Source organism: Anoplopoma fimbria, chromosome 13 (assembly GCF_027596085.1).
Source record: "Anoplopoma fimbria isolate UVic2021 breed Golden Eagle Sablefish chromosome 13, Afim_UVic_2022, whole genome shotgun sequence".
NCBI lineage: Eukaryota > Metazoa > Chordata > Actinopteri > Perciformes > Anoplopomatidae > Anoplopoma > Anoplopoma fimbria.
In genome coordinates this window covers 14,340,169-14,364,848 of record NC_072461.1, presented here as the reverse complement: position 1 = coordinate 14,364,848, position 24,680 = coordinate 14,340,169, and the positions used below count along the sequence as shown (strand labels likewise).

Here is a 24,680-nt window from a genome sequence, read left to right as displayed (position 1 = left end):
AGGACGCTGATTACTAGCATAAACTGCCTAAGATGCCATGCAATGTAAGACCTGTAGTGACAGACAGACCTTTTCTTTCCTCTTGTGCTTGTTGATTGGCTGCTGTCAGATTGATTGCATCTGATTCATATTATCTGTACCCAGTGGTTGAATTGCAATAAAATCACTTTTTGATTCACATTTTTGTGTTTTGCTTGGATATCAAGTCATTCCAAGTCAAAAAGCAGAAGTCAGAAGTCATTGTGAACAAGTCAAAGTCGAGCTGCAAGTCTTTTAGGATGTTGTCGAGTCTAAAGTCATTAGATTCATGTGTCATCTCACATGATTCCACAACTTTAGACTCTGGCTCATTGTTGGCTATATGTAGGCTTTTCATTATGTTTAGAATGAGACTTATACTCAGAGGTCCTAATGAATTGTTGCAGTGCTGGGTGTGTATCTGTAAATGTGGGTTGATCATGCAACAGAAGGTCCCTTTACAGGGAGAAAAGTCCTCAGTATATCAAAGGCCTCTCTGTATGTGTGTGTGTGTGTGTGTGTGTGTGTGTGTGTGTGTGGTGTGTGTGTGTGTGTGTGTGTGTGTGTGTGTGTGGGTGAGTGTGTCTGTGGGAGAGAGGGGGGGTCAAGGAGAGCCTTTTCTTACATCAACCCAATTACTTCTTGAACATGAATGATGCAGCTCAATAGTGCAGTTTCGGCTTCACGATGGCACAAACATGCTTACAAAGGCTTTACATCCAGGCCACTGTGAGTTTATGATGGTACATGATGAGTATGTGATGGGGATGAACAAGAGGCCCTGCTGATGTGAACAGGATCATGTTGAGTCCTGATTTAGCAACAGGAGAGCCTTTGTGTTTGCCATGAGGTGCAGGGACTGAAGAAGCATAGGTCATGTGAGTTGTCACTGTTCATCACCTCGGCTAGCTTGGACATCATTGTTCCATTACAACAACATGTCAACATTTCGTGACAGAGTTCATGATTGGACACACCATTAGTGCTGAGCTCAACAAACCTATGGCCTTGCCTTGCACTCATTAATGCACCTCATTATGTGGGTGCAAAAAAAGAACACAGTGCACTGAGATCTTAAATGAGGACCACATGCACGGAGCTACCACACCCACTACTCAGCTTTTGGTATATTTCAATGTCTCCCTCAACAACGGCATGACTTGGAGCTGAGGTTCAAGATTTTAAAATTCCCAGCCAAGAAATCAGGCAACCGTGCCCTTATTACCATGACCCAGTGCTGCTCCTTCAACTGTATTTTGGGATCGAGATCTAGCAGAGAATAGCGACCTTTACCCCAGAGTTTTGTAATCCAGAAGTCAGAAGATCTGAGTCATCATCCCTTCAACACGAAGTGGGCAAGGCAAGTCCTGCTATCCCATGGCATTTACTGGGTCACTGCGGATTGGCTTACTGTAAGGCTCACAACAGGCTTTATAATATAACTTTCTTCTCATAGCACAGACACACACACAGCTAATTTCAAGTGTTGTATTACATTTCATGACAATAATATTTATGCATAAAGACCTTTATTGGAATCAGCATGCCTTTTTACTTACAAAACACTCCTGATAGTTCAAAAACAAGCTCAATAATGTGGTTGTGAATCATTAATGCTGTACGACTCCAAAACAACACTACAAAGTGCTGGAAAAGTTAGCTCATGTGTTTTAAAGCTTACCATTCCAATTATGTGCCTCACCAACCCGTTTCACCACCAACTCGTCAAAAAAACTGCAGCTTGGTCAGTGGCCTTTTGCGTCAAACTAAGGCACTCTACCTGGACATAGGCTGCTTAGTTATCCAACAAACCTACTTATTTTAAACCAAACAACCCTCTTTTCATATGCCTAACTAGGTTGTTTTGTTGCCTAAAGCTAACCAAGGTTTGTATGTTTATTTGAGAAAATAGTGTATGAATGTGACAATCAGAAATTGACAAATGACGAGGTTGAGAGGGAGAACGTTTTGGCCTTACACAGTACTGTCAGTCATTGTCCAAAACAAAAACATTTAAGATTTATATCCATTATTGAAACTGCACAGCAGTGCAGTGCACCTTTTGTATTAACAACATGTTCAAATACTTACGACAAATGTAGTGGTAATGCTAATGATATTAACAATGGTGAAAACTGCATATTTTAATACAACATAGAAATTAAAGAATGCATTGAAATAAGAAAGAAAAGGTTGTATCATTTTGTCAAATGAATTCATGTAAATATATTTAAAAAAACAGACATTTGTGTTTATGTTTTGTTTTTTGAGTTCATGCTATATTTAAAACATTCCCTTAAAAACGTCAATGGTAAAGAGACAGAAATCATTATGAGGCCGGAATAACAATAGAAGCAGATTCACCATCAAAGTGCTTGGAGATAGGATGGAGTATATAGGAAAGTGAAACAACAGCTGATAGTTTAGCTTTAAAAACATTTCCCAGAAGGAGAACTACTGTGGAGGCAGAACATATCTCATTGGTTCAGTTAAATGTTTGCAGGTGGAGCCAAATAACACAAGCTGTGTAGAAATATTTTATGCCCACTTAAAAGGCAAAAAGAAAACACAGGGTATCGCACTTTAGGAATCCTGATGATGGTTGGTAAATCTAGCCGTGTTATATTAGCTAATAGGTTAGCTAGTTAATTGTGTTATCTTAACTGAGAACTCATTCTCAAACCAAGTGACAGCAAATGTGGCTGAAGATAATACTGAAGGTAAATGCACATTTATTATGCTGCACTTCCTCCAACTAGAGGATAGTTTAAAGAAAACTATTGAGAAGTAGAGCGCAGCACTAAGGTAGGGCACTGAAGTCACACTTGCATTAGCTGATCAGCATCAGCTTTTTTTATTAATGCTACTCCATCACTGGCTCATTCATCAGCTCCTTATCTACCAGCTGACTGGGAACGTCCAATCACATTCATGCAGATTATTATGGCTATGCCATTTTAATCTGACACTTTCCCTATTAGAGCCCAATTACACCTGAAAATGGCATCTCAAATATTGTAAATAAGTAATTAGTTAGTAGTTGTTACATTAGTTCTGACATGTTGATGTCTTTTTCATTACATCACTCAGGTGCCCAAATTAAGTTAAACAGTTATTGGATACAAAATCCACCATAATGTGTTAATATGATATGCCTATTTTAAACAATCCTTGTATAGCTATCTATACGTCTGCTAGTTAGCCAGCCAGCTGACAAGTCATAAATGAACATATAAAGAAGTCTCTATGATTTTCCAAGACCTGCCCAATGAGCCGTAACTCAACCTTTGAGATTATTTTCACTGTAGGTTGTCCATTCTATTGATATATTGTACAGCCACATCTCGAGGCATGATGTATGTTTGGTACACTGTGAGGTCAGCTGTTTGAATAGCGTGCATTGGTATTGGAAGGCTTGCGTAGGTTCATCCTTTCTCCTGAGTCCAATATGGCTGCATCTTTCTGTTTAGGTGCCACACTGGCAGGCCTACAGTGAGCTGCAGCACAAACTAGCTGAGCTCACTGGTCGACAAAGTTTACCCGATAAGTGAGCTGATGGCCATTGTCCCAGGCATACAAAACCTTCTCCTTGGGGTTGTAGTCAATCTGGGTCGTGTAGGAGTACTCGTTGGTGAAGGGCAGGCGTGGAATGGCTTCAGTGTTGGTGTGGGTGTCATAAGCAAAGTTCACCTCCCCTTCCTTTTGGTTGTATACATTAACAGCGTACAAGACACCACAGATGATGAAGCAGTTTCCGTAGGAGTTCCGCTTGAGACCCGTCCTCCAGGTTGTTTCCTTTTTCAACGACAGGTCTCCAGGATCCAGTTTACTGATGACAATCACCTCTTGTTGGCTGTAGTCGTAGTCCATGGAAGGGTAGATCACCCACAGGCCGCTTTCGTCCACTGCAAAGTCAATGTCCGAGTGGCCCCTCCATTTCCAGGGGGTGGTGTCCTCGTAAACCACGTCATGCAGCAGTGTCCAGGATGCCACATATCGCATCCTCAGATCATACTTGATGATGTTCTTGGTGAAGGCTCTGTTGTAGTAGAAAGCTCCATTATAAACCACATGGCCTGTGCCTATCCAGTTGTAAGGCAGTTTGAAGAGGTTGCTCCATCGGCCTATGATAAACAAGAATATAACATTAGCTTTACTTATCTATTATTATTTGCCAATGAACACATTCTGTTGCACAAAACAGACCACTGTTTCACCCCTGATGCAATTGCCCATGTGGAAGTATCTGTGATCACCAGTGGCTGCAACATTGTGGCTCCAAGAAATGTCACACTGTATTTACCTTATTTCGCCAACTTTTGGAGTGCAGCAGGAACAAGTTGACATTTTTGCACCTCCCCTAATATTCCTTCATAAACATATGGCAGACATCGCACCATGTCCATGCTATTCCACAGTCCATGACCAGATTACTCCACAGTTAAGAAGTCCTGCTGGTTTTGCTGATTGACACCTTGTATCAAAAATAACTTATTTAGCTAAGCTGTAGATTCAAAATTTGGACTGAGGACTCACTGTTTACCCATGATGTAACTTGCCTGAATTGCCGTAATTTATCCGTATTCACTTTGTTAGCATATTTATGGTTTGGAGGGGCAGTCATTTGTTTGATTTGCCCTAACTGATTAGTTGTGAGCAATATATTCATCCCACCAATACCATTTTTCAGTCAGCATGGAAGGTACACTAGCAGTTACTAGAAAGAGCTAACTAAACGCTTTCCATTTCTGTAAATCGACTCACAACAACCTGTACTGCTGCATCATGCTAATCCACACTTTTTAAATGTGGATATTTGAATATTCAATTATTAGACCCATGAATGGAAAGAGCATTGTTTTAGCTAACACTAAAACTATTAATGCAACTATGAAAGGAAAATGCTCAAATGCTATTCAAAAGTTCAGGTCTGCAAGACGTGCAGCTGATATGCAAATTGCTTGGGATTCCTTGAGCAATGACTTGGAAAAAACAACTCTTTCAGACAGTGCTGGGGCCGAATTGTGTAAATTAGGCTTGGAATAAAATAATTTAAAAACATTTAAAATTATAAATGTGTTTGGTCGACAGCCAGCCATGCAGTTAGCATGATCATATCTAGCATGCTGGTCATTGTTGCAAAATAAAGAAAGCCAACTTCAGGATGTTCAACACCCCTCTGCTGTCCTGTTGTGCATATATATATATACAATATCCATTACTTATTGTGAGTTGGAAACATTCAGCAGTGTGTGTACAAGCTGATATGATGCACTTCATAGCACCAATGACAATGTTTTTACAATACCAGACTGTGTACACTTGCTTCATGTGACAGTGACACAGTTTGTTCAGGGACGAACTCCTGAACAAACTGTACTATAGGTGTCATTTCCTAATCACATCCTATCTGCTATCATAACCTTCCAACCTCAGGAAGTCTGATTTAGATAATGATAATAAATGGAAAGCCCAGTGAAGGACAAAAACAACGTGCAGTAGAAGCCGACCTCCCATCCCCACCCATAAGGCCAGCCCACACTCTTAATCCCTCTCTGCTGTGCCTAGTTCAAAGGAAAGGCCAGAGCACATGTCAGGGAACAGCAGGCATCACCGCCACTCCAAATACCTAGTCATCCGCACACAGCTGTGAGCTCACCACACTGCAGGACCTTTCGTATGTAAGTGCATTTAGAAAGCCCATTGTCCAAACACATCTAGATCAACAAGCCAAGTCCTACGAGGGGTGATCATCTTAACTCTCTTAGAGAGCGTAATCCAATTCCTCAGTTGATTTGGATGTGGAAGAAGTTGATTTTCCCACCCACTGGAGCCATGAAACAACTAAGACCTACATTCCAGAGATCTCATCAGTCTCACAGAGCTCATTGGACAATCAACATGAATCAATGTCATCATGTTATTAAAGAAAACACAGCTATACATTCTAACCGGGTGATTCTCTAGTTAGATCAATGTATTGGGTCGATAATGGTGTTTGAGTTAGATGATGAAAAATATGTAAAAATCAAGCTTTGTGTCAGTCGGTAAACACTAAATTAAAACCTCTTAGGTAGTTGCTAACCCACCCAAAACCACAAAATATAATGTAAAAATGATGTTTAATCCAAATATATTGGTGTTCAACAATTTACAATGCTTCATCTATTATTACGGCATCCCTTAGCCCTACATCTTGGGCTAGCTAAACCAGAGTTTGCTTCCTGTAGTGTCACTTTATCTTTATTAACACAGGCTTTCAGTAAGTCTTCAGTTAAGGACAGATATGGTTATTTTTGATCAGAGAGCAAATGTTCTATTGCTTTGGTCTGCTGGTGTTGTTCTAAATGGATTAGATGGGGTAACAAATAGTGTTTAAGTTTGATCAGTATTATGAGTACAAATTTGTGAGCGAGCAAAAAGGAGTCAGTCAAAAGGGCTCCCACTAGGTCTCTGTAAATGTTCGAGCCATAGTTAAGGGTAGACGAGGATCATTTTGGCTCCTTAACTATAGCTATTCATTTGATTATTCTTGTCTTTTGACCATGGAAATGTATGTTTACTAAGTAGGTATATTGCATTTTCAAAAGGCTCTGATGAACATCAAATAGGAAGGGAATGCAGACAGCAAATGCACATGCAACCTGGCTCCTCGTGGCTTTTTGAATGGGGGGAAAAGTTAATGTGCGTTTCAGACTATAAAGGTTCATGATTTTAGGACTCAGAGTCAAAACCTAAATCTTATCTATGTCGTAAGTACTGTTAATCCCTGGGATCAAACACAAATATGGATTATGGTGGGTAAATGGGACATTGGAAAAAGACGTATTTGAAGCACACCTTGCTTGAAGTTATCCAGGTTGCGGAACTCCACCAAGTTGTTACCATAGTAATAGTTAGTGACATAGATTTTGGAATCTTTAGCCAGGGGATCCTTCATCCAGGCTCCCTCATTGCGCCCATAACTGTGCTGCTTCTCTGGCTGGTCAATGGATGCTAGAGTCCCTTCACAGTTTAGGATCTTCCCTGGAAGAAACAAGCAGAACATTCAACGTGTACACATGTAAGATAATTACTTGTATTACCATGGGCTTAAATTGATTTCACACTTGTACATTTCTTGGCAGAGTGAACCTACAGGCTGTTCTGCTGCTAAATTGGCCTATGTCACTGCAGTCACAGCCTGTGACACAATACTGAGCTTTGGCAAAATCCACACTACGTTTTTCGTTTTAATACACATATCTTTAGGTGTTAGTTTTCTAACTAACAGGGTAGTTTGAGAACTCCTGGGTTGCACAACCGCATTCTTTGCATGATTGGGTCTTAGCAGTCACAAAGTGTCCTTGCCTGATTCGTGAAGCTACCGGAAGAAAACAAACAACAACAGTGTTGGTCATTGATTGACTATTAGTGGTTAAATTCAATATGGATAACGGATTACAGGCGTTGCTGACCTTGTAGTCTATACAAGCAGCTGTTGTGCAATCAAATTCTCCATTTTCATTATGCTACTACTGCCTACATGCGAAGGAAACAAGCTATTATTGGATCGATTGACGAGCTGCATGTCCAGCGATGACGTTTGAAATCCCAGTATATGGCTATGAGGAGAGCGATGGACATAAAACAGAGGACTTTCCTTTTCCTTATCAATGTTTATTTTTGTTCTGCACAACTATTTTGAAGTTCACAATGAAACTGAAACTGTAACGGAAACAAAAAAACCCATAAATACTCTCCAGTACGGCAGGGATTTTGGCCACCCAGCAGAGCTACGAGTGTGAGGACAAACAGCAACAAAGCCAAGTAAACAAGTGAGAAACGTGTGTTGACCTAATTGCTTGACCCATAATCTAGTACAACTTTGATTTGTAAGTGTACATTTTTAAAGTAAATTGATGTGTGTGTGAGACAGAGGTAGAGTAAGACCTGCAGCCTTGTAACTAAGTATATGTAAGTGGATGTAGCCTTAATCACAGAGGGGCATTTAGCACATACCTGCTCTGTGGAGACTGGGCCGACTGTTGTTGTTGGAGTTGTCCAGTACCAGCACAATGGTCGGAGCTGGTCTTTCAGATGCTGGTGAATTTTGTGTGGTGGTAGTGGTGGGTGCAGTAGTGGTGCTAGTTGTAGTGGCAGTAGTCGTGGTGGTGGTAGTAGTAGTTGTAGTGGTGGGAAGAGCAATGGTGGCAGTGGGTTCAGCAACGGTGGCCTCCATGGTTTCTAGAACCATTTCAGCTCCTCCATCCTCTGACTGGTTTTCCGTGATATGATGGACTGTGAACGTTCTGACATTGTCTTGGGGGGGCGGAGCAGGGGATAGATAGAGAAGATATTAGAGATTATAAAACGTTTGAATTCATTCAAATCACAACAGATGGCTTTTCTCAGATTCCAAGATGGATCTTTTCCCATAACTAACCATGGAGTTTTGTTGATTAAGTAAACCTAAAATGTAAGGCTAAACTGGGGTACCCTATAGCATCAAGTTTGAAGCTAAGGGCCACTGACAAAAGCTTTGTGGAAATGTTGTGAGAATGATGGGATGTTTTGCCTGAGTCTGATTAGTGATAGAAGACAGTAATACTGGACAAGCCACTTCTTGTTCTTTGTAGCTGATGGTTACATTGGGGCAGTGTGATCCAGTAGTGTTCAGGGAAATTGTCTCCAACTTGTCTTTCAAATGTCTTTTAAAACAGGTTTTTAAACCTTTCATTCACTGTACAGTACATACAGTATATTTCGTCAACAGCAGGAGACATGGTGTGCTGTGTACAGGACATAGAAAACACTAACTTCCTTCCTCTTCCCTGAACGCCTTTCTCATCTTTCTTTCCTAACCCGGCCTGTTCTGCTATCTATTAGCTTAAACTGGTGTATTGATTGAGAATACTGAGGTCTTTCAACAGAAATGGGAGTTAGATGCTTTAGAATGTTATTACAGCTGCAACCTAAATTGATTGCATTATATCTAAGGCTTTCAAATGGAAAGTTACAGGTGTATAGACTAAGAGTTGTGAATGCCAAATCGCAATTGATGGACTTTCATCATTTCCTGATATAATATTTATTTCTGATACTTTTTACAGATGTCCACCTCTTATATGGCAGACCATCAGAAACCGGCTCCAGGGTGACTTTGACAAAATATTTGAGGAAGGAAAAGGAGATTTTGTTATCATTTGCACCGTCAACCAAAAATGTATTTTTTTATTTAATTGCAATTAAATTGAAAGAAAATTGTTCATGCTATGTATAAATTGTAGCTCAATAAATACTTGTAACCTGTGTCACATGGTTTTGTTTGTCCTGTAAGTGGAAACTGTTGATGTGTTAGAATGACTAACTTTGTAAATTACTACTACTTTTACAGTGAGCACTTTTATATTTAAATGGTGTTTAAAAAACATTTATGGTAAAAAGATGTTCAAAACTGGGTCAAACTTGAACATTTTTTCACCAACTATTTTAATACTTATTGAATGTTCTATTTAGACCATATTTATCTGGGATTTGCAATTCTGTCTTTGTACTGTGAAATTTGGATGTGGTTTCTAAGTTAGGGTCTAAAATTACGACTTGTTATTAAAATAATTTTGAACAAAGTTGAACGTTATATGAACATCTTGGAATAGTCTGTGAAAAGCTTTCCACTTTTGAACCAATTTTGAACCTTTTCAGCGGTGACCATAGACATCTTTTACACATCTTTAAACAGAAACATGCTCACTGGGGTTAATCCCAGTGAAGCCTTTAGTGTCCTGGATGGTGTTAACACTGTTGTAGATGCCTGGGATAAAACACTGAATACTGTCATCTTTAAGAAAAGTGGCATTCTTTTTAAATCAAAACCCATATTTGTCAAACACCACCTTCTTTGTTTTTTGTTTCAGCCTTCTATAGTCACGTGTGTTCTGCTGTAAAAAAGACAGCAGGCTCATTTAAATACAATCTTAGCAAAGGAAAAGTCTGCTCTCCTTATGGTCTTCAGACTCTGATGTCCTGTGCTGCCAGACAGATGTTAATAGATCACAGCAGTGCATCTGACCGAGAAGCGTACTGACTGAACACGTGGACCTGATCACGGAGTAGAAACGATAATCTTTTTTTTATAACAAGAGCCATTAAGTCTTTTAAGATAATCAAAGAGTTTTGAATTGTACCGGTAATTAAATGTAATTCTCATTGCCAGACCAAACTAAAGAAACACATCTGTTAAAACCGTGGTACTTCTGGTTGAGTGTAGCTAATGGCTCTATGTGGAGACTACGTGAAAGAGGACAGAGCAGATAATTGTAACGGCAGGTCATCCATCTGTAAAGCAGAGGGGACACACACTGTTCTACTTTTGTTACCAATATCAGACCGATCAAAGACCCCTTTAATCGGTCTAATATTGGCGAAGGAAATAATGGTAGGAAAAAATGGTATCGGAATAGCTCTGAATTACTACGCAGTGGTTGGGCAACGTTGTCAGACTTTGCAAGGACCTTTGCAAGATCCTCATTTGCTACAAATGCCTCCATCTTAATCTTACAGTTCTTGTTGAAAACAGTTAGTTGTCTAGATACATTTATTGTTACTGATAAAAGGTTTGTGATAGAAAACGAGTGTAGGCAGGTTAAGTGAGTGTTTAGAATTTCCTTCACTGAACTTCAACCCAGTTGCTCAGTGGCCATTAGTAGAGAACTAACGTTATACTGGGAAACTCCCAGTACGATGTGTGTCACTAGATTTGAAGAGAGGCATTACAGAAAAAAGCATTAAGGTGTATCAACATGGCCTGGATGATTAAAAGTTCCTGCATCCTGCTCTTTGCCAGATTATGGAAATGCAGCCGACTGGTTTCAGTGATTTGAAAAGGGCGGCTGGGCTGGCTGAGGTTCAGATAGGTGGCAGAACACACGGTCTGACAGCATTATGTGCGTGTGCCCTGTGCAAACGCAGCATACCTATTCACTCAACTAGACTAAAAGAGGATTGGAAGGAAATGTTTTTTCTGCCTTGGTGAGGGTCCCCACACATTGTTGTGAGGAGTGAAGCTGAGGCATGTCATGAACATGGCAGCGCTCCATTGAGACAGCATTCCATCAGCTCCATCTATTTTGTCAATAAAAGATTTGGATTTCCTGCCTGCTGAAAGCGCACCGGCAATCCATCCTGCGCTGACTACATCAGCTTTGCTTAAAACAACAGTGAAATAAATCTTGAGGGGATCTTGTTTGCCACGTAGCGATGGATTCCCTGTTTTGTTGCCTTTCAAGTAAGTGTCAAATCTGCAACACAATTAGAGCCTTATCTCACTGTAAAACAACATTCTTAGGAAAGCTTTATATTGTCCTCAATTGAAAACTAAATCCAGCTAATAAAGATCTACCCTCTGGCTCTATGACACCGCTGGCTGCTGGCTGATCCTGATCCAGCAAAATGTCATGTGGGGTTAGATTAGATTGCTGAAGAAACAAATTTGGATCATTTTCAAAGCCCACAGTGGATTTCTCACAGATGATCACACACAGATGGGAGCGCAGACTCAGCTAAAGTACGAATACAATGTTTGCTTTAGCTCAGAGTGCGTGACTCTCTATGAACACACCACTAGAGTATACAGTGTCCCGGCCCAGCTGTAAACGCTCACCTCCTCTGTGCTCATCCTCATCGGTCTTGGCAGCCTTGTAGTATGTGATGCCCCTCACCACGCCAGGCTGGTGGCCAACCACCTTGGCTCTGGCTGTAGGGTCAGGCTTGGCCGGCTTCCCAGGTTTGATGACCTCCTTCTTGGGCTTTACAACCTTTTCTTTGGGCGGTTTGGGTGAAAGTTTGGCTGCAGGGTTCTTTTTGTTGGGTGTTTTCACAGCCTCTTTTGTTTTATCACCATTAGTGCCCTGTAAACATGACACTCTGGTAAACATGACACTTGGTAATATTGGCATTACAAGTAGTGCTAATAATGGTGCCATTATTATTATTTCTAGTACTGCTACTTAGAATATTACTACTTGACCAAATGCATCACTGTTGCAGCCGTACTAACAGAACCCGTTCTCACTATCAACTCGTCAGATACTGATGCTTGGTCAGTGCCTCTCGGTGTTCCATACCAACGCAGTGAGCCACAACGTAGTGTCTGTACGAGACGAACCGGCCCATGTAAACCGGACCTCAACATTTTTTTCTAGGGACAACTGACATGCTTTAACGAGCCTTAAAGTCCACAAAGGATGTTATGTTACTAACATGCTTAATATAGATTATTAATACTTAATTTGCTTTTGCTGCCGAAACCTAACAAAGTCATATACCTAAACTTTCTAAACCTACATTTTCACACGTCCAAAAGTGGCACTAGAGGGGACAGCATTGGTATTTCAGTTTGGAGTGAGAACAGGTTGCAACCAACCAACAAAGTCCAAACTGTTGGGAGATTGAGCTGCGTTGCAACTGTGATCCCTCAGTGCGTTTTTTTGGATTAAGCTTTTCATTTGGTTTAACAGCTTAATTGTCTCTAAATGTTCCTTTATTTGCTAAAGTTGTGATAACAACTTTTAAAAAAAAGATATTATATATAATCATATTATTGTATATACAAGCTAAGACTTACAACTGTAATAGTTGAGGCCAGGGGCAAAAAGCAAGACAGGTGAATCAAGACACCCACTACACAGAGACATGTCTGCGATAATAGAAAACATCTGAGTACTACAGCAATGCCTGTAATGCACTGTGTATCTTAAAACTACTAATACTACACGTACTTCTAGTAGTGCTACTACTAAAAGTACTACAATGTCATAGTTGCTCTAATGCTACCATGTGTATACAAGAGTGCAGAAAGTGTTTTTTGGAACCTGTGCTTTGCTCTCAGAGGAGTCTTTCTGTAGCAGCTGTAGGCTGAGGCTGGAGATCTCCTTCTTGATGCTCATCATAACGTTGGAGTAGTTCTCATATCGCTTAAACTGGTTGGTGAGGCTCATCATGCTGTCTCGAACAAATTCATTCTCTCGCGTAAGGTTCGTCTTGATTGTCTGCAAGATAACGTCATTATTTACAGCAATCATGATATAATCATGAAAAAGGCTTGTACTCACACAAACAGCCTTAAAAAACCTGTCTCTGGGAAACCCTATGATTATAATTAAGGATGCACCAATTGACTTAAATAGCTGGATCGGGTATCGTTATCATTATATAATGGAATTGTATTTCCTGTTAATTTCTGCATTAAAAAGGAATTGTAATTCCTGTTACCTTTGAAGATTTTATACCATCCATCCATTATTTGTAAACTTAAGTAAGGGACACGGGGGGCTCGAGCCAATCTCAGCTGACATTGGGCGAAAGGCAGCCAACACCCTGATACAGAAAGCCGGAGAACCCAAAGGGAACCTACGCTCACAGAGAGAGAGAACATGCAAACTCCACACAGCTGATTGTATTTTTTTATGATATATAACAATTCGATATATTTATATAAATATATTCAATTTACTTTTGTTTCACAAAGTTAGTAAAGCAATGTTTAATTTCGGGTTGGTGCATCCAAAATTATAATGATATGAGGAAATGCATAAGTTTAGGTGCTTTCCTACCTCTTCCAGGGTGCTCATTTGAGACACCACCTTGTTGATGTAGGAGTGGACCTTCATTAGATCCATGCTGTAAAGTGTTCCCTCCAGGAGGTCCACCATAGATTGGAGCTGGTCATTCATGCCATAAAAGGAGAAGAACTAGCGTTACTCACCAACTCCTGAGCACAAACCTGACAGCTTTATGTGCCTCTATTCAACGGCAGTAATAGCTTAAAGTGCCCTCGCAAAACATTTCTCTGATTAACACTATTGACATCCACACTGAATGCTTTCAGTCTGGGGTTCATTCAGAGTCTGTCTTAATGATTTTAGACCTTTCCTTTTAAATGTAATCATTTCCTTCAGAGATGTATTGGCTTAGCTTAAAGTTTAAAGTGGAGTCAGACATCTGGAGCTGCCTTTTGTTTCATATGGTACATAGCGTGCTTCTCCTGCCTGTGAAAAATGAAAGTGTGCTCTAGGTATGTGCAGAGGTGTGCTGGCGTGCTCACAAAAGATGTCTGATGACATACAACTATGGCCAGGTCACACAGAGTTGAAGAATTACCTTCTAGACTGGAGGAACGTTTCCTTTCATTGCTTTTCTTTAAGTTCTATTTTACAAGCACACTGAGTGAAATGAAAGTGGACTTCTTTTATCCTTTGTGGGGCTGCAGCCATTCATTATTTTCATACTTGAATAATTACAATTTCTGATGTCTTCAAATTGCTTGTACTGTACAACCAACAAAATACAAGTGATCATAATGCGTTATAAACAGGGTTATAATGCATTATAGACAGGGACATCAGAGAGATTGCTACCAAAAATTCTGACAATGAGTACTTAAAAGCTGAAAGTAACTAACAGACTATGCAAATGAATATAATATATATATATATATATATATATATATAACATTTATAATATTGTGTAATATTGTCCAAACAAAAACTGATCCATCAGAATCCTTTGAAAGTTGCTATGATCACATCAATATTCATCTCCTCACCTTTAGTAGCTCTGGGGCCTGTTTCTTCAGCTTCTCCATCTTCCACTCATTCTCACAAGGGTTGAGGGAGGACGGAGGGGCCGTGCATGAGCACTTACAGTCGGACCCGGAGCTGACTGTCTCCACCGTGTAGAAGTCCTCCACGCGTACGCTGCCGCTCCGCAGACGCTGGCAAGCATCCTTGCTCAGAGGTCGCATGATGCACTTACAGCGGCAGTCTGAGCCCTCTGACGTCATTCTGACCGGCTCAGTCTCCCCAAAGATCTGGAAGACAGAATTGTGAATTTTCACACTTTCAAATCAAAAGAAAAAAGGTATTTTGAGACTTATTTGTGTTTTCGCCATTCTCTTCTTTTCATTTTTGCACATAATTAACTCTTAAATGTAGAGGAAAAGTGTCTTTATTGTCTTTTACTATTTAGGGCTGAGGAAGAATGTAAAACATCAGACTTGGATATCAAAGACCTGGATAGTACTGTATATTTATCCAAACCCATAAAATGTCATCTATTCCATTAGTCTAACCCCCGTTGGTCTTCCATGGGACATGAACCTGTTTTTTTTTACAGGCAAACAATAGAAAGGGAAGGAAAGTGATCTTGAAAAATAGCCACAAGCTTCCCCTACTTTGAACGTTAGCAGGTGTGACTCAGCTGAAAGCCTCAAAGACAAACATAAGTCATTGGGCTTTTGGCTGCCATGTATGATGACAGAGCTCTGACAGGCTTACTTAATAAACAGGAAGCAATGCATGGCAGCCTGAGCTGACATTCCACACTTACCCTACATGAAACAAATGCAAACTAGCAAACACTGGAGATAGCTTCCATACTTAAATGAACTGCACAGATTTACTGCACATTTGTTCATGTTAATAATGTCAGATGTTCAGGTGGTTATGGTGAGTTCAATCAGGAGAGACCATTCAAATGAGGAAAGATAATCGTTTATTATTAACAGATGATATGTGATGATAAAGTCTTGACAGAGTCTTTGGCGTTTGGACTCTACAGGGAGATTTGTTATCGAGGGTTGTCTGCCCTGAGCACCAGCAAGATAAACCCCCCTGTGCAGTCCAGATGGTGGTGGTGGTGGTGGTGGCTGATGAGGCTGGTAGAATGATGAGTTGATGAAGCTGATGAATCTGCAAAGATTGGGAGGAGACGGGGAGGTGGAGGGGTGCGTAGCAGCAGCATGAACATACTGAAGGTAAAGAGACAGTCATATTTAAAAGAGACAGCAGCAAGATGATAGGCTAACCATGTAATGATGTCGCTGTGCTATTGGATGGAGGAGACCAGCTGATCTAAACAGCTGATATCGTGATTGACACCCCTGAACAATGACAGCGAGGAAAACATGAGTGAGCATGTGTGAGGAGAGAATGGCAGATGTATGAGAAATAAACTACAAGACTAAGCATACGAGAGTATTGTCTTCCTGTCTGAACTTGCGCTAGAGCTTCATTTGGCAGAGTGAGGTCTGCTGGGAACTCTGTGAATTTCTCCACTTTGTCCATTACAAGATAAGATAAGATAAGATAAGATAAGATAAGATAAGATAAGATAAGATAAGATAATCCTTTATTAGTCCCGCAGCGGGGAAATTTGCAGGCTTACAGCAGCATAGAGTTAAAGTGCACACAAGAGACATAGTAAAGAAAGACAAGATAAAAATAAAAAATGAAAAATAAAAAATAAAAATAAAAAAACAAGTATTATAAATAAGCAATAAAAACAGTAGAAAAACACAATAACTGAAATATAATATTTACAGACAGAAAAAAAACTATTTTAACTATTATTGCACAGTGTTTTTATTGTCATGTGTCATGTGGTCTGCTGGGAGCAGAGTTGGTCAATCCATCTCCCCTAATTTCAGAGTGGAGGGTGGGCTAGTTCAGGAGACCGAACCCTTGTAGGTTACATGTGTAGCAACAGTTCCATATAATGCCAATGGCAAAGACACAATGGGACGCAAATTTGTCCTGGGCAGTGTGCATGGAAGAGAAGATGTAGATGTGGGTGATGAGAGGATGCAAAAGCATTTCAACTTCAACTAATCTATCAAGAAGCGACCTCTGGTTCTGAAAAGTGAAGTAAATGTAGAAGTGCCTTTAAGCAGAATTATTTCTACTGACCAATAGGGGTCGACTCCTCTGGTTAAAAAAGAAATCTGACTGTATGGAGGTCTATGAGAAAATTCTTCTTCTCTCTGACCCGTCTATCCTCAAGCACAGACTTTCTCAGGCTTTATGAGAAAGTCAGTTGCCCTGAACGTCTAATAATGGCATGTGTTTACATTTGAGTTATTTGAAAGCCCCATGTGTCTCATACAGACGCCAAAGAGGGCCTCTGCGTGGGTATCAGACGCCGAGGGACACTGACCAAGTCGGTAGTGATGAGTTGGGAGTGCACAGGTTGGTATGGGTCAAGTGCATATCAATGCAGCTTTTCGTAGTAGCATTGTTCTGTTCATTGCACTAGGTTGGTATCATTCATTCCGTTCAGTGTGTGTGCGCATTTGGAGTTGGACCATGTGGTGGAGGAGGTCTGGACCGTCATCTCTCATGGTGAGATTTAGGATGGGCGCACATGTGGTATCACTTTGATCAGAGATGGAGTTCTGCAAAACAGAGATTACTCATTAATGTGCTTTAATCCTGTCCTCATATGACTGAAGGCAGGAGGTAGTCCTCTCAAATATGAAGAATACATTTGTAGAAACCTTGAGTCAAAGATTTAAAGAGGTTTAACTGAAATAGAAAATCCTCCTGGTTGTGTCAGAACAGCGTATTTCAAACAAAAAAGCCCCAAAAGCTTTTGTTATAGTGTCTCATTGGTCATTGTCATTGTTAACTAGATATATGTGGGTATTGGGACTGTTTGTCATTTGAATACATCACTGACACTGATACGGAATAAACATTTGTCACTATCCTCTGACATTTTACAGACTTTTTGTGTTAGGAAAAGCATAATGGTTTGGTATAGAATATGTACATGAACTACATCAAATTCTTGTGTAAATGACATAACATACGAACGGGAAATCGGTCACAAACGTCTCTAAAGTAACATCAAGTCAGAAGACTTTTTGTTTCACACAGGGTTCGATCATCCCTCATTATTCTATGTCACTCTCTCTGAGCGTAGCATATCCATGGAGATGGGTTTTCAGTGCAGTCAGTACAGACTAACTGCTGTGATGACACCCCAAAGACAAGAATGGCATTGTGAAAGCAAGTGAAATGACTGGTGTGTTATTCATACGCCATTTAGTGAGACCAGGCTGAATGGTACAGCAGTTGATGTTGTGTACATTAATTGAGCAACATGTTGATTGAAAGACCCCTTCTACAATAAAGGCAATCCCCATTTTACAAATGTAGGTCTAATTACTAGTTATGTCGAGTACTACTCAGTCTTTGAAGCATATCATTTGTGGCTCAGGAGGAGCATTGTTAAGCCTGAAAAAAACCTATCATGATGACCTGTTGCATTATGGGAGATGTAGGATCCAGCATTTTTTGAGCTTGACACATACTCCGGGCTAAAAGTCAGGATACCTCGGCCACGACTGCATCCATTCTGACCATTATATTTAAAATCTGTCTCTCAGGAGTCATTCAAAACTCTAGACGTGAAATGTTCAATTCCTATTGTATCCCTTTAAAGATGATGGACAAAATAACAATAAACAATACATGACAGGGAATATTATGAACATGTGCAGCAACTCCCCGTCCATGGCTGTGAAAGAAACAAAGGGTGAAGTAGGCAGTAAGAATGTTTGCTTTGAGATTAGGTCCCGTTTTTTATTTAACAACATACCGTAGTTAGAACTTTAACAGTTTAGGAAGTCTTTTGAATGTAAAGTGGGGGAGTGGACGAGGTGGAGGTGGTGGGGGCTCATTAGTGATGGAATGCAGGCTAAGTGATGGGGGGGCTTTCCCCTCCATTACTGCAGACGTACTGGGAGGGGGTCTGGTATAGGGCAGGACTCCTGTGTGCAGAGCCGGGCCAATCTTGACCCATGTCAAGCGAAAAGGCAGCAGGTTGACAAATCCTCCAGCCACATGAAAACAGAGTGGATTAGCAGATTAAACGTCTTCAGCAGAGGCTCTTCCTACAGCCCTGCTGAGCTGCATTGTTCAAGCCCAGCCATAGCAACATCAGCTTAAGTTGCTTTAAGTTGGAGAAGTCAGAAAAATTCCAGCCAGATTTACTTTGGTGCTTCACGTTTTGTCTCGTCAAGAAGGACTAAATCATTATCTCGCAGGATTTACTGCATTTTATCAAAATACATCTAAATCATTTTGCCAATCGGAGCAGCTGCCTCCTCCTCCTGTCAAATCACATGTGCTGGTTTGACTAACTGACCGTCCGGCATCTCATGCCAAGCTGACCTACCAGCATGAGAACAGGCAACACAATTAAGAGTGCTAATAATTAAGAGTAAGAGTATTTAACGCATGCTTACAGCTTTGAGTCTTTGGCTTTGACCTCTCAAGTGCAGTCAAGTTTCAGGTCAAAAAGAACACAGCTCAAACATGAACTCATGTCTGCACAATGGGAAGAAAGGAGCTCTATTAGATCAGCCGCTGCAGCCTTTAACAGCTAACTCTCCCTGACAGTGATGAAGTGAAACCCCTATTGTGCTCAGGATTGCTAAATACACAAGATATGTTACACAATGGCTACTGCATTTGTTAGTTAAAGTCATTGGCCTTCAAGCATCAACATTTTGATATTCTTATCTTAACTCTCTCTTTCTTTTTTTGTACAGTGGGCTCATACTAGTGAGCCATGTCAGATTCAGTATGAGCAGTTTTTGCATGAGGGTCAGTGTTTCAGTAGCACTGTATCTGCAGCCTTGTTCATGAAAACAAGCATATCCTCCCCTTTTAGTGCTTAGCCAGCTGGGCTAATCACTGGGACAACTGTGTGGTGAGAAAGGCAAGCGGTGCATGTATCCTGATCCAACCTTCAAACACAACACACACACTCTTTGCTTTTTGATCTATTTTTCCACAAATGCACAAAAAAGCAGCTCTAATCAAACTTAAATCCATTCAGCTTGTGATTTTAAAGGATGGACTAGGATGAAAATCCACATCATCTCCTGTCAAGGGTACTCAGGACCAAAACCAGGGTCCACATTCCAGTCCAAAGAGTCTCTAATTAGCGACGCTCATGATAAAAAGTCTTACTTTGCCGCTGTAAAGATTAACTTGGTACAAAGGGGGGGATTCTATGACAGCCTTCAGTCTGGAGATGAACCATGAGGTCAGTGGCTCAGACTATAAACAACAACACAGGCATTAGCACAGGGATGTTAATAGGGTGAACACAAAGGGTATCAAGCACTTGCTGCTTTTGCGGGTACATATCTACATTCTTGCTGAGTCTGTTTATGTCCCGACACATGAGCCTTCCAGTCTTCACAGCACATCATCACCAAAAACGACCAAAAGGCTAATACATATTGACCTTTATGAAATTCCTATGATCAAATGAATAAATGGATTAGTTGTGTGAAAGTTCCTGTCTAGTCACAGTAAGATGACAGAACTTTGGAAAATGATTAAACAGTATTAACTGCCATTCGCTTTATTTCCCAACAATACAATCATCGGTCTGCTTTGAGGGTGAAAATCCTCTGAAAACAAATACAAATCAAGCTGCCAATACAACTCCTTAATGGAATCCACATGCTATAAGAATCCATTCACAAGCACAAAGAAACACTAATTGTTGGTGTGTCTGGTGACCTCAACGACGTGTGGAATGATAGATATTGCCAATGTGTTTTCTCCAGATGATTTTGTACAGCAGATGTTACCAAGCTGCAGAGGTTATCAATGATCAGTGAAAGATGCTCTGCTCCATTTATTAAGAAAACAACGACAAAAAAATAATTACATTATATAACATTAAATAACATTTCATTTCAAAGACTTCCAACGGTTGAAAAATATAATAGTTTAAATTTGTGTCTGAGTGAGGGGACTTTGGTCCAATATATTCATATTAAAAAATTTGCACATATTTTGTTTTCACTGCAGCTACAGTACATTATCTGATCTGCATCTATATCACAACTTTTAAGCCTGTTTGTAAGATAGTCCTCCACTTCTCTAAAGGACCTGTGTGGAGAAGTGGCTGGTCTGGGTGCTGCTATCAACAACCGAGAACATTCATCAACTGTTCTTAAAATAACATTTCTTCTTAAACCTGATTTATGCAATTTTCACGAAGATTCTAAGATTTCGGTTATTGCATTTTCTCCAATTCTCCTGTCATAATTTTTAAACTACAATAACTTAGAATTCTTATATTTTTAAATAATTATTTAAAATAATTATTTCACAAAACATCATTGTATTATAAACAATTATTTTAGCAAGGTGCAGTTTGAAGGCAACCAGCAGGCCTGATAAGAAAGACCTGATAATATGTTGTTTTCATTTCGAAACGTTAGAGCTGCTACTCTCTTACACTGCTTTTGGGGATTGAAGAGAACATTCTTTTTGCATGAGTTTATAGTTGCTCACTTGATGTGCACAAAGGGTATTTGAGGGTTTAATGTTGTCATTTTAATCGAATGACCTTATGTATGACATTCATTTTCTCATACATGTTTGTAAGTGGACTACAACAGAACTCAAGGGCCCAGGTCTGTGAAAGGTTAAGGTCCCCATGGAGATGGTGCCTTTGAGACTTTACAAAGACCATACAAGAATTAGGACACACACTGCAGATAAGAGACAAACTAAATTTGAAACATATCTGTGATCATAAATCCAGGATTAAGGGATCTGCATAGACAGAAAACGTCTGGAACTATGTGAACCCATATAAGCCAGAGAAAAAGATGTGCTAAGTAGAAATAGCTCATGAGCTAACTCTGGCACATTTGCATAGAGATGGACACTGAAATGTTGATTAAAGGGGACATATCATGCTCATATTCAGGTTCTCTCAGGTCCTCACGCTCCGTTAATTTTAATGTGCACTGTCCTTGGTAATTAACTAAATAAATAAATAAACAGTCTGTAATAAAAACAACGCTGTGTTGTAATGGCTTGAGATCAGATTTTTGGGAGAAAAGAACCCTTAATTACACGGATCAAAATAAATTGAATTTTTGCACAGCACACTCACTGTGATTTTGGTATCCAAGTGGATTAACTGCGTAACTTTAATTTAGTTCATGTAATGTTTTTGATCAAGACCAGTCAAAATCATGTGTGAGGGAGATCAAAGTCATCCCCACAATCTATTCAGGAGTACAGCCTAAAATACAACATCCTTATGTTCATCTTGTACCAAAGCCAAGCAAAGTCAGACCCGTGTAAGGCCCGGTCATAGGCAAGCCGTGCACCTGGGTCTTATGGTGAATGTTGACCTATTCACACTGACACCGAAAGCGGGTTTTTCACGGGTCATTGGCCAGTGTGAATGAGGTATAAGTCTCTCTCATGTCCAACAGCTTGCAGCTTTGTTTCAACCACAAACAGAGCGACTTGACTCTCAGCAGACTGATAATGTTGACTCTTCATCAAGATGAGACATCCCCGATGTTGGCATAACATGGCATGACAAAATGTTGGTTCATGAACACCGAGGCAATCATCTACGGCTACAAGCCACCTTCCAGCACCTGTAGGTGACCCTAATCATCGAGCCCTGTCTCTGCTGCTGTAGGCTCTTTCAGTCAGGCCAACTGAGCATCCCCAGGCTGCAGTTTCCTCCTGACCAGCCCCCAGTTGACCCTGCACCGATTGTCCTCGGGGTTGTTTACAACCAGAAACCGGAGCAGGTGAATGCACTGCTTCCCACGCCACCCTCTGGTGCCCTCCATGCCCTAATTAATGTCAGTGCCACTAGTTTGAGGACACAGACTTTGACTGGGCGTCTCCATTGGCCACAAGACTGGAGCTGTGCCACTGCTGCATGATGGTGTTGTGAGGAGAAATATGTAGTGATTTCAAACAAAAACAAACAAACAAAGGATTTACTATAAAACCTTAAGATGCCTTTAACTCTTCACCTGAACTGATGCTTATGTAACTTAATTATTGAATCAACCATTAATATGAATATTTTTTATTTTTGTTGCATAACAATTTTTTTTTTTTTATCTTAGGTCCGATCGGGCAGGTGCAGGCAGAGAATATAACATTAGCGGGAGTTAGTAAAATGTCAGCAATCTGACATCGGAACCTCTCTAGGTGACACGCAATAAAGGTGCCTGGATGGACTGTAACAGGGCACGCTGAGCTTTAGATTTCACATTATGTACCAGATGTTGAAACCCCTCTGCAGGAGTTTGCCCCCATTCAGACACATCATCAGTGAGATCCAACACTGATGTTTGGTGATCACGTCAGGCTCACAGTCCGTGTTCCAGTTCATCCCAAAGGTGTTGGAAAGGGGTTGAGTCAGGTTCTTAACTATTTCTTTGAGGAGCTGTGTTTTTTTGCTCAGTATCATCGTCATGTAGAAACCAAATAGGGGCAAACTTAAACTGTTGCCACACAGTTGGAAGAACAGGGTTGTCTAAATGATCATTGTAAGCATTAAGATGTCCTTCATTGCATCAACCAAACCAGACACATAGTATAAATACTTTTACTACTACTAACACTAACTACTATCACTGTTGTAATTAGTTGTACTGCTGCTACTCCTACTAAAAATACAACTATCCCTATCACAACTACTACTATGGGGCGTTTACTCTGCACTCACTCACTTATTTGGATTGTATCCAGAGCAGACAGTTGTTTAGTCACACACCATACTTGGCCATACATGTACAACAAAGCCTCTGGTCTTATAATATGTACTGTACATGCATGTTATCTTCTGGCAGTGTGTGTGTGAGTGTGTAGAGTGGGATTAGGTTGAGGGAGAGTGAGGGGTTACCGGAGTCCAGCAGCTGTACAAACAAGGGCAGCCACATATTACTGTTACCCCACTGGGTGCCATCCCTCCCACACTCTGCTGGTCACACACAGGAGGTATCATCACATAAACCCATTGTGACTGGTGTCACACAAAAGCCCTCATTGGGAGGATTACCTTGAATCGGAAAAAAAAATAATACATAGCCTGAACCATCAGTCTGCTTTAGACAGAAACTTGAAATGTCTGGCTTTTGGGAAATGTTGGTCAAGTCTCTTATTTGTCAGAGGCAGAGGCACCATGACACAAATGAGGGGACGTTGAGCACAATAAGAGTGGGATACTGTAATGATGGAATATACAGTGATGAACTATTCCCCAGTAGTGACTCTAAACAGCAATGCAATATGTAAATCTTGAAACACGAAATAAAACTTACACTTGTTGTGTCTCTTTGCTTACCTTGTTCTGTGAAGACGCATCCTTACACAAAACCAGCAGGCAGGCGAACAAGTTGGTGTATCTCCACATTTTCTCTCCTGAGTGTGTTTCTGGTCGTGAAGTTCAGAATCTGAAGCGACAGTCACTGCATCCAGTCCAGTAGTGAAGTAACGCACTTATTTCAACTCCATTTCCTTTTCACACAGGGAGGGTGATATAGTATGGTTCCGTCCGCCTGTCTGTATGACTGTATGGATGTTAGTGTGTGCTGAGGAGTGCGCACTCTCTGCACCGCGCGCTCCGTTTTCAGCAGAGACGCACAGCGCGCGCTCCATCTGTCATCATCTGTCCTCCACTGATGGGAGTGGTTTACACAGCAACACAGTAGTACCGTATTCTGTCCGTACGGGATAATAATAATAATGATAATAATAATAATAATAATAATAATAATAATAATAATAATAATAATAATAATAATAATATCGATCGGGATGATATATCATAATGTATATATGTTCATAACAATAACAAGTCTCTTGTACAATTCTATACATATTTAAATGATATTATTCATTTATTGGACAGGTTTAATTCAGTGCACATAATAAAGTACATCACGTTGAATAGCGTCACAATGTGTAAGTGTAAAAGTGGGAACGAAAGCACAGCACCCATCAGAAGTTTGAAGGGCTTTTGGCGCCATCAGCTGGCCAACTATCATT

General features: G+C 40.4%; 1 protein-coding gene across 1 annotated transcript; it reads right to left on the bottom strand.

The window, feature by feature from the left end:
- Nucleotides 1–1,548: 1,548 nt before the first annotated feature.
- Nucleotides 1,549–24,218, bottom strand: olfml2a (olfactomedin-like 2A). The gene is made up of 8 exons (XM_054611061.1): nucleotides 23,977–24,218; nucleotides 14,603–14,866; nucleotides 13,611–13,718; nucleotides 12,870–13,046; nucleotides 11,660–11,906; nucleotides 8,020–8,319; nucleotides 6,859–7,044; nucleotides 1,549–4,142 (listed from the first exon to the last, which is right to left on the bottom strand). The coding sequence occupies exons 1-8, from the start codon at nucleotides 24,043–24,045 to the stop codon at nucleotides 3,538–3,540; spliced, it is 1,956 nt and encodes a 651-aa protein (XP_054467036.1). The 5' UTR covers nucleotides 24,046–24,218; the 3' UTR covers nucleotides 1,549–3,537.
- Between the last annotated feature and the right edge of the window lie 462 nt (nucleotides 24,219–24,680).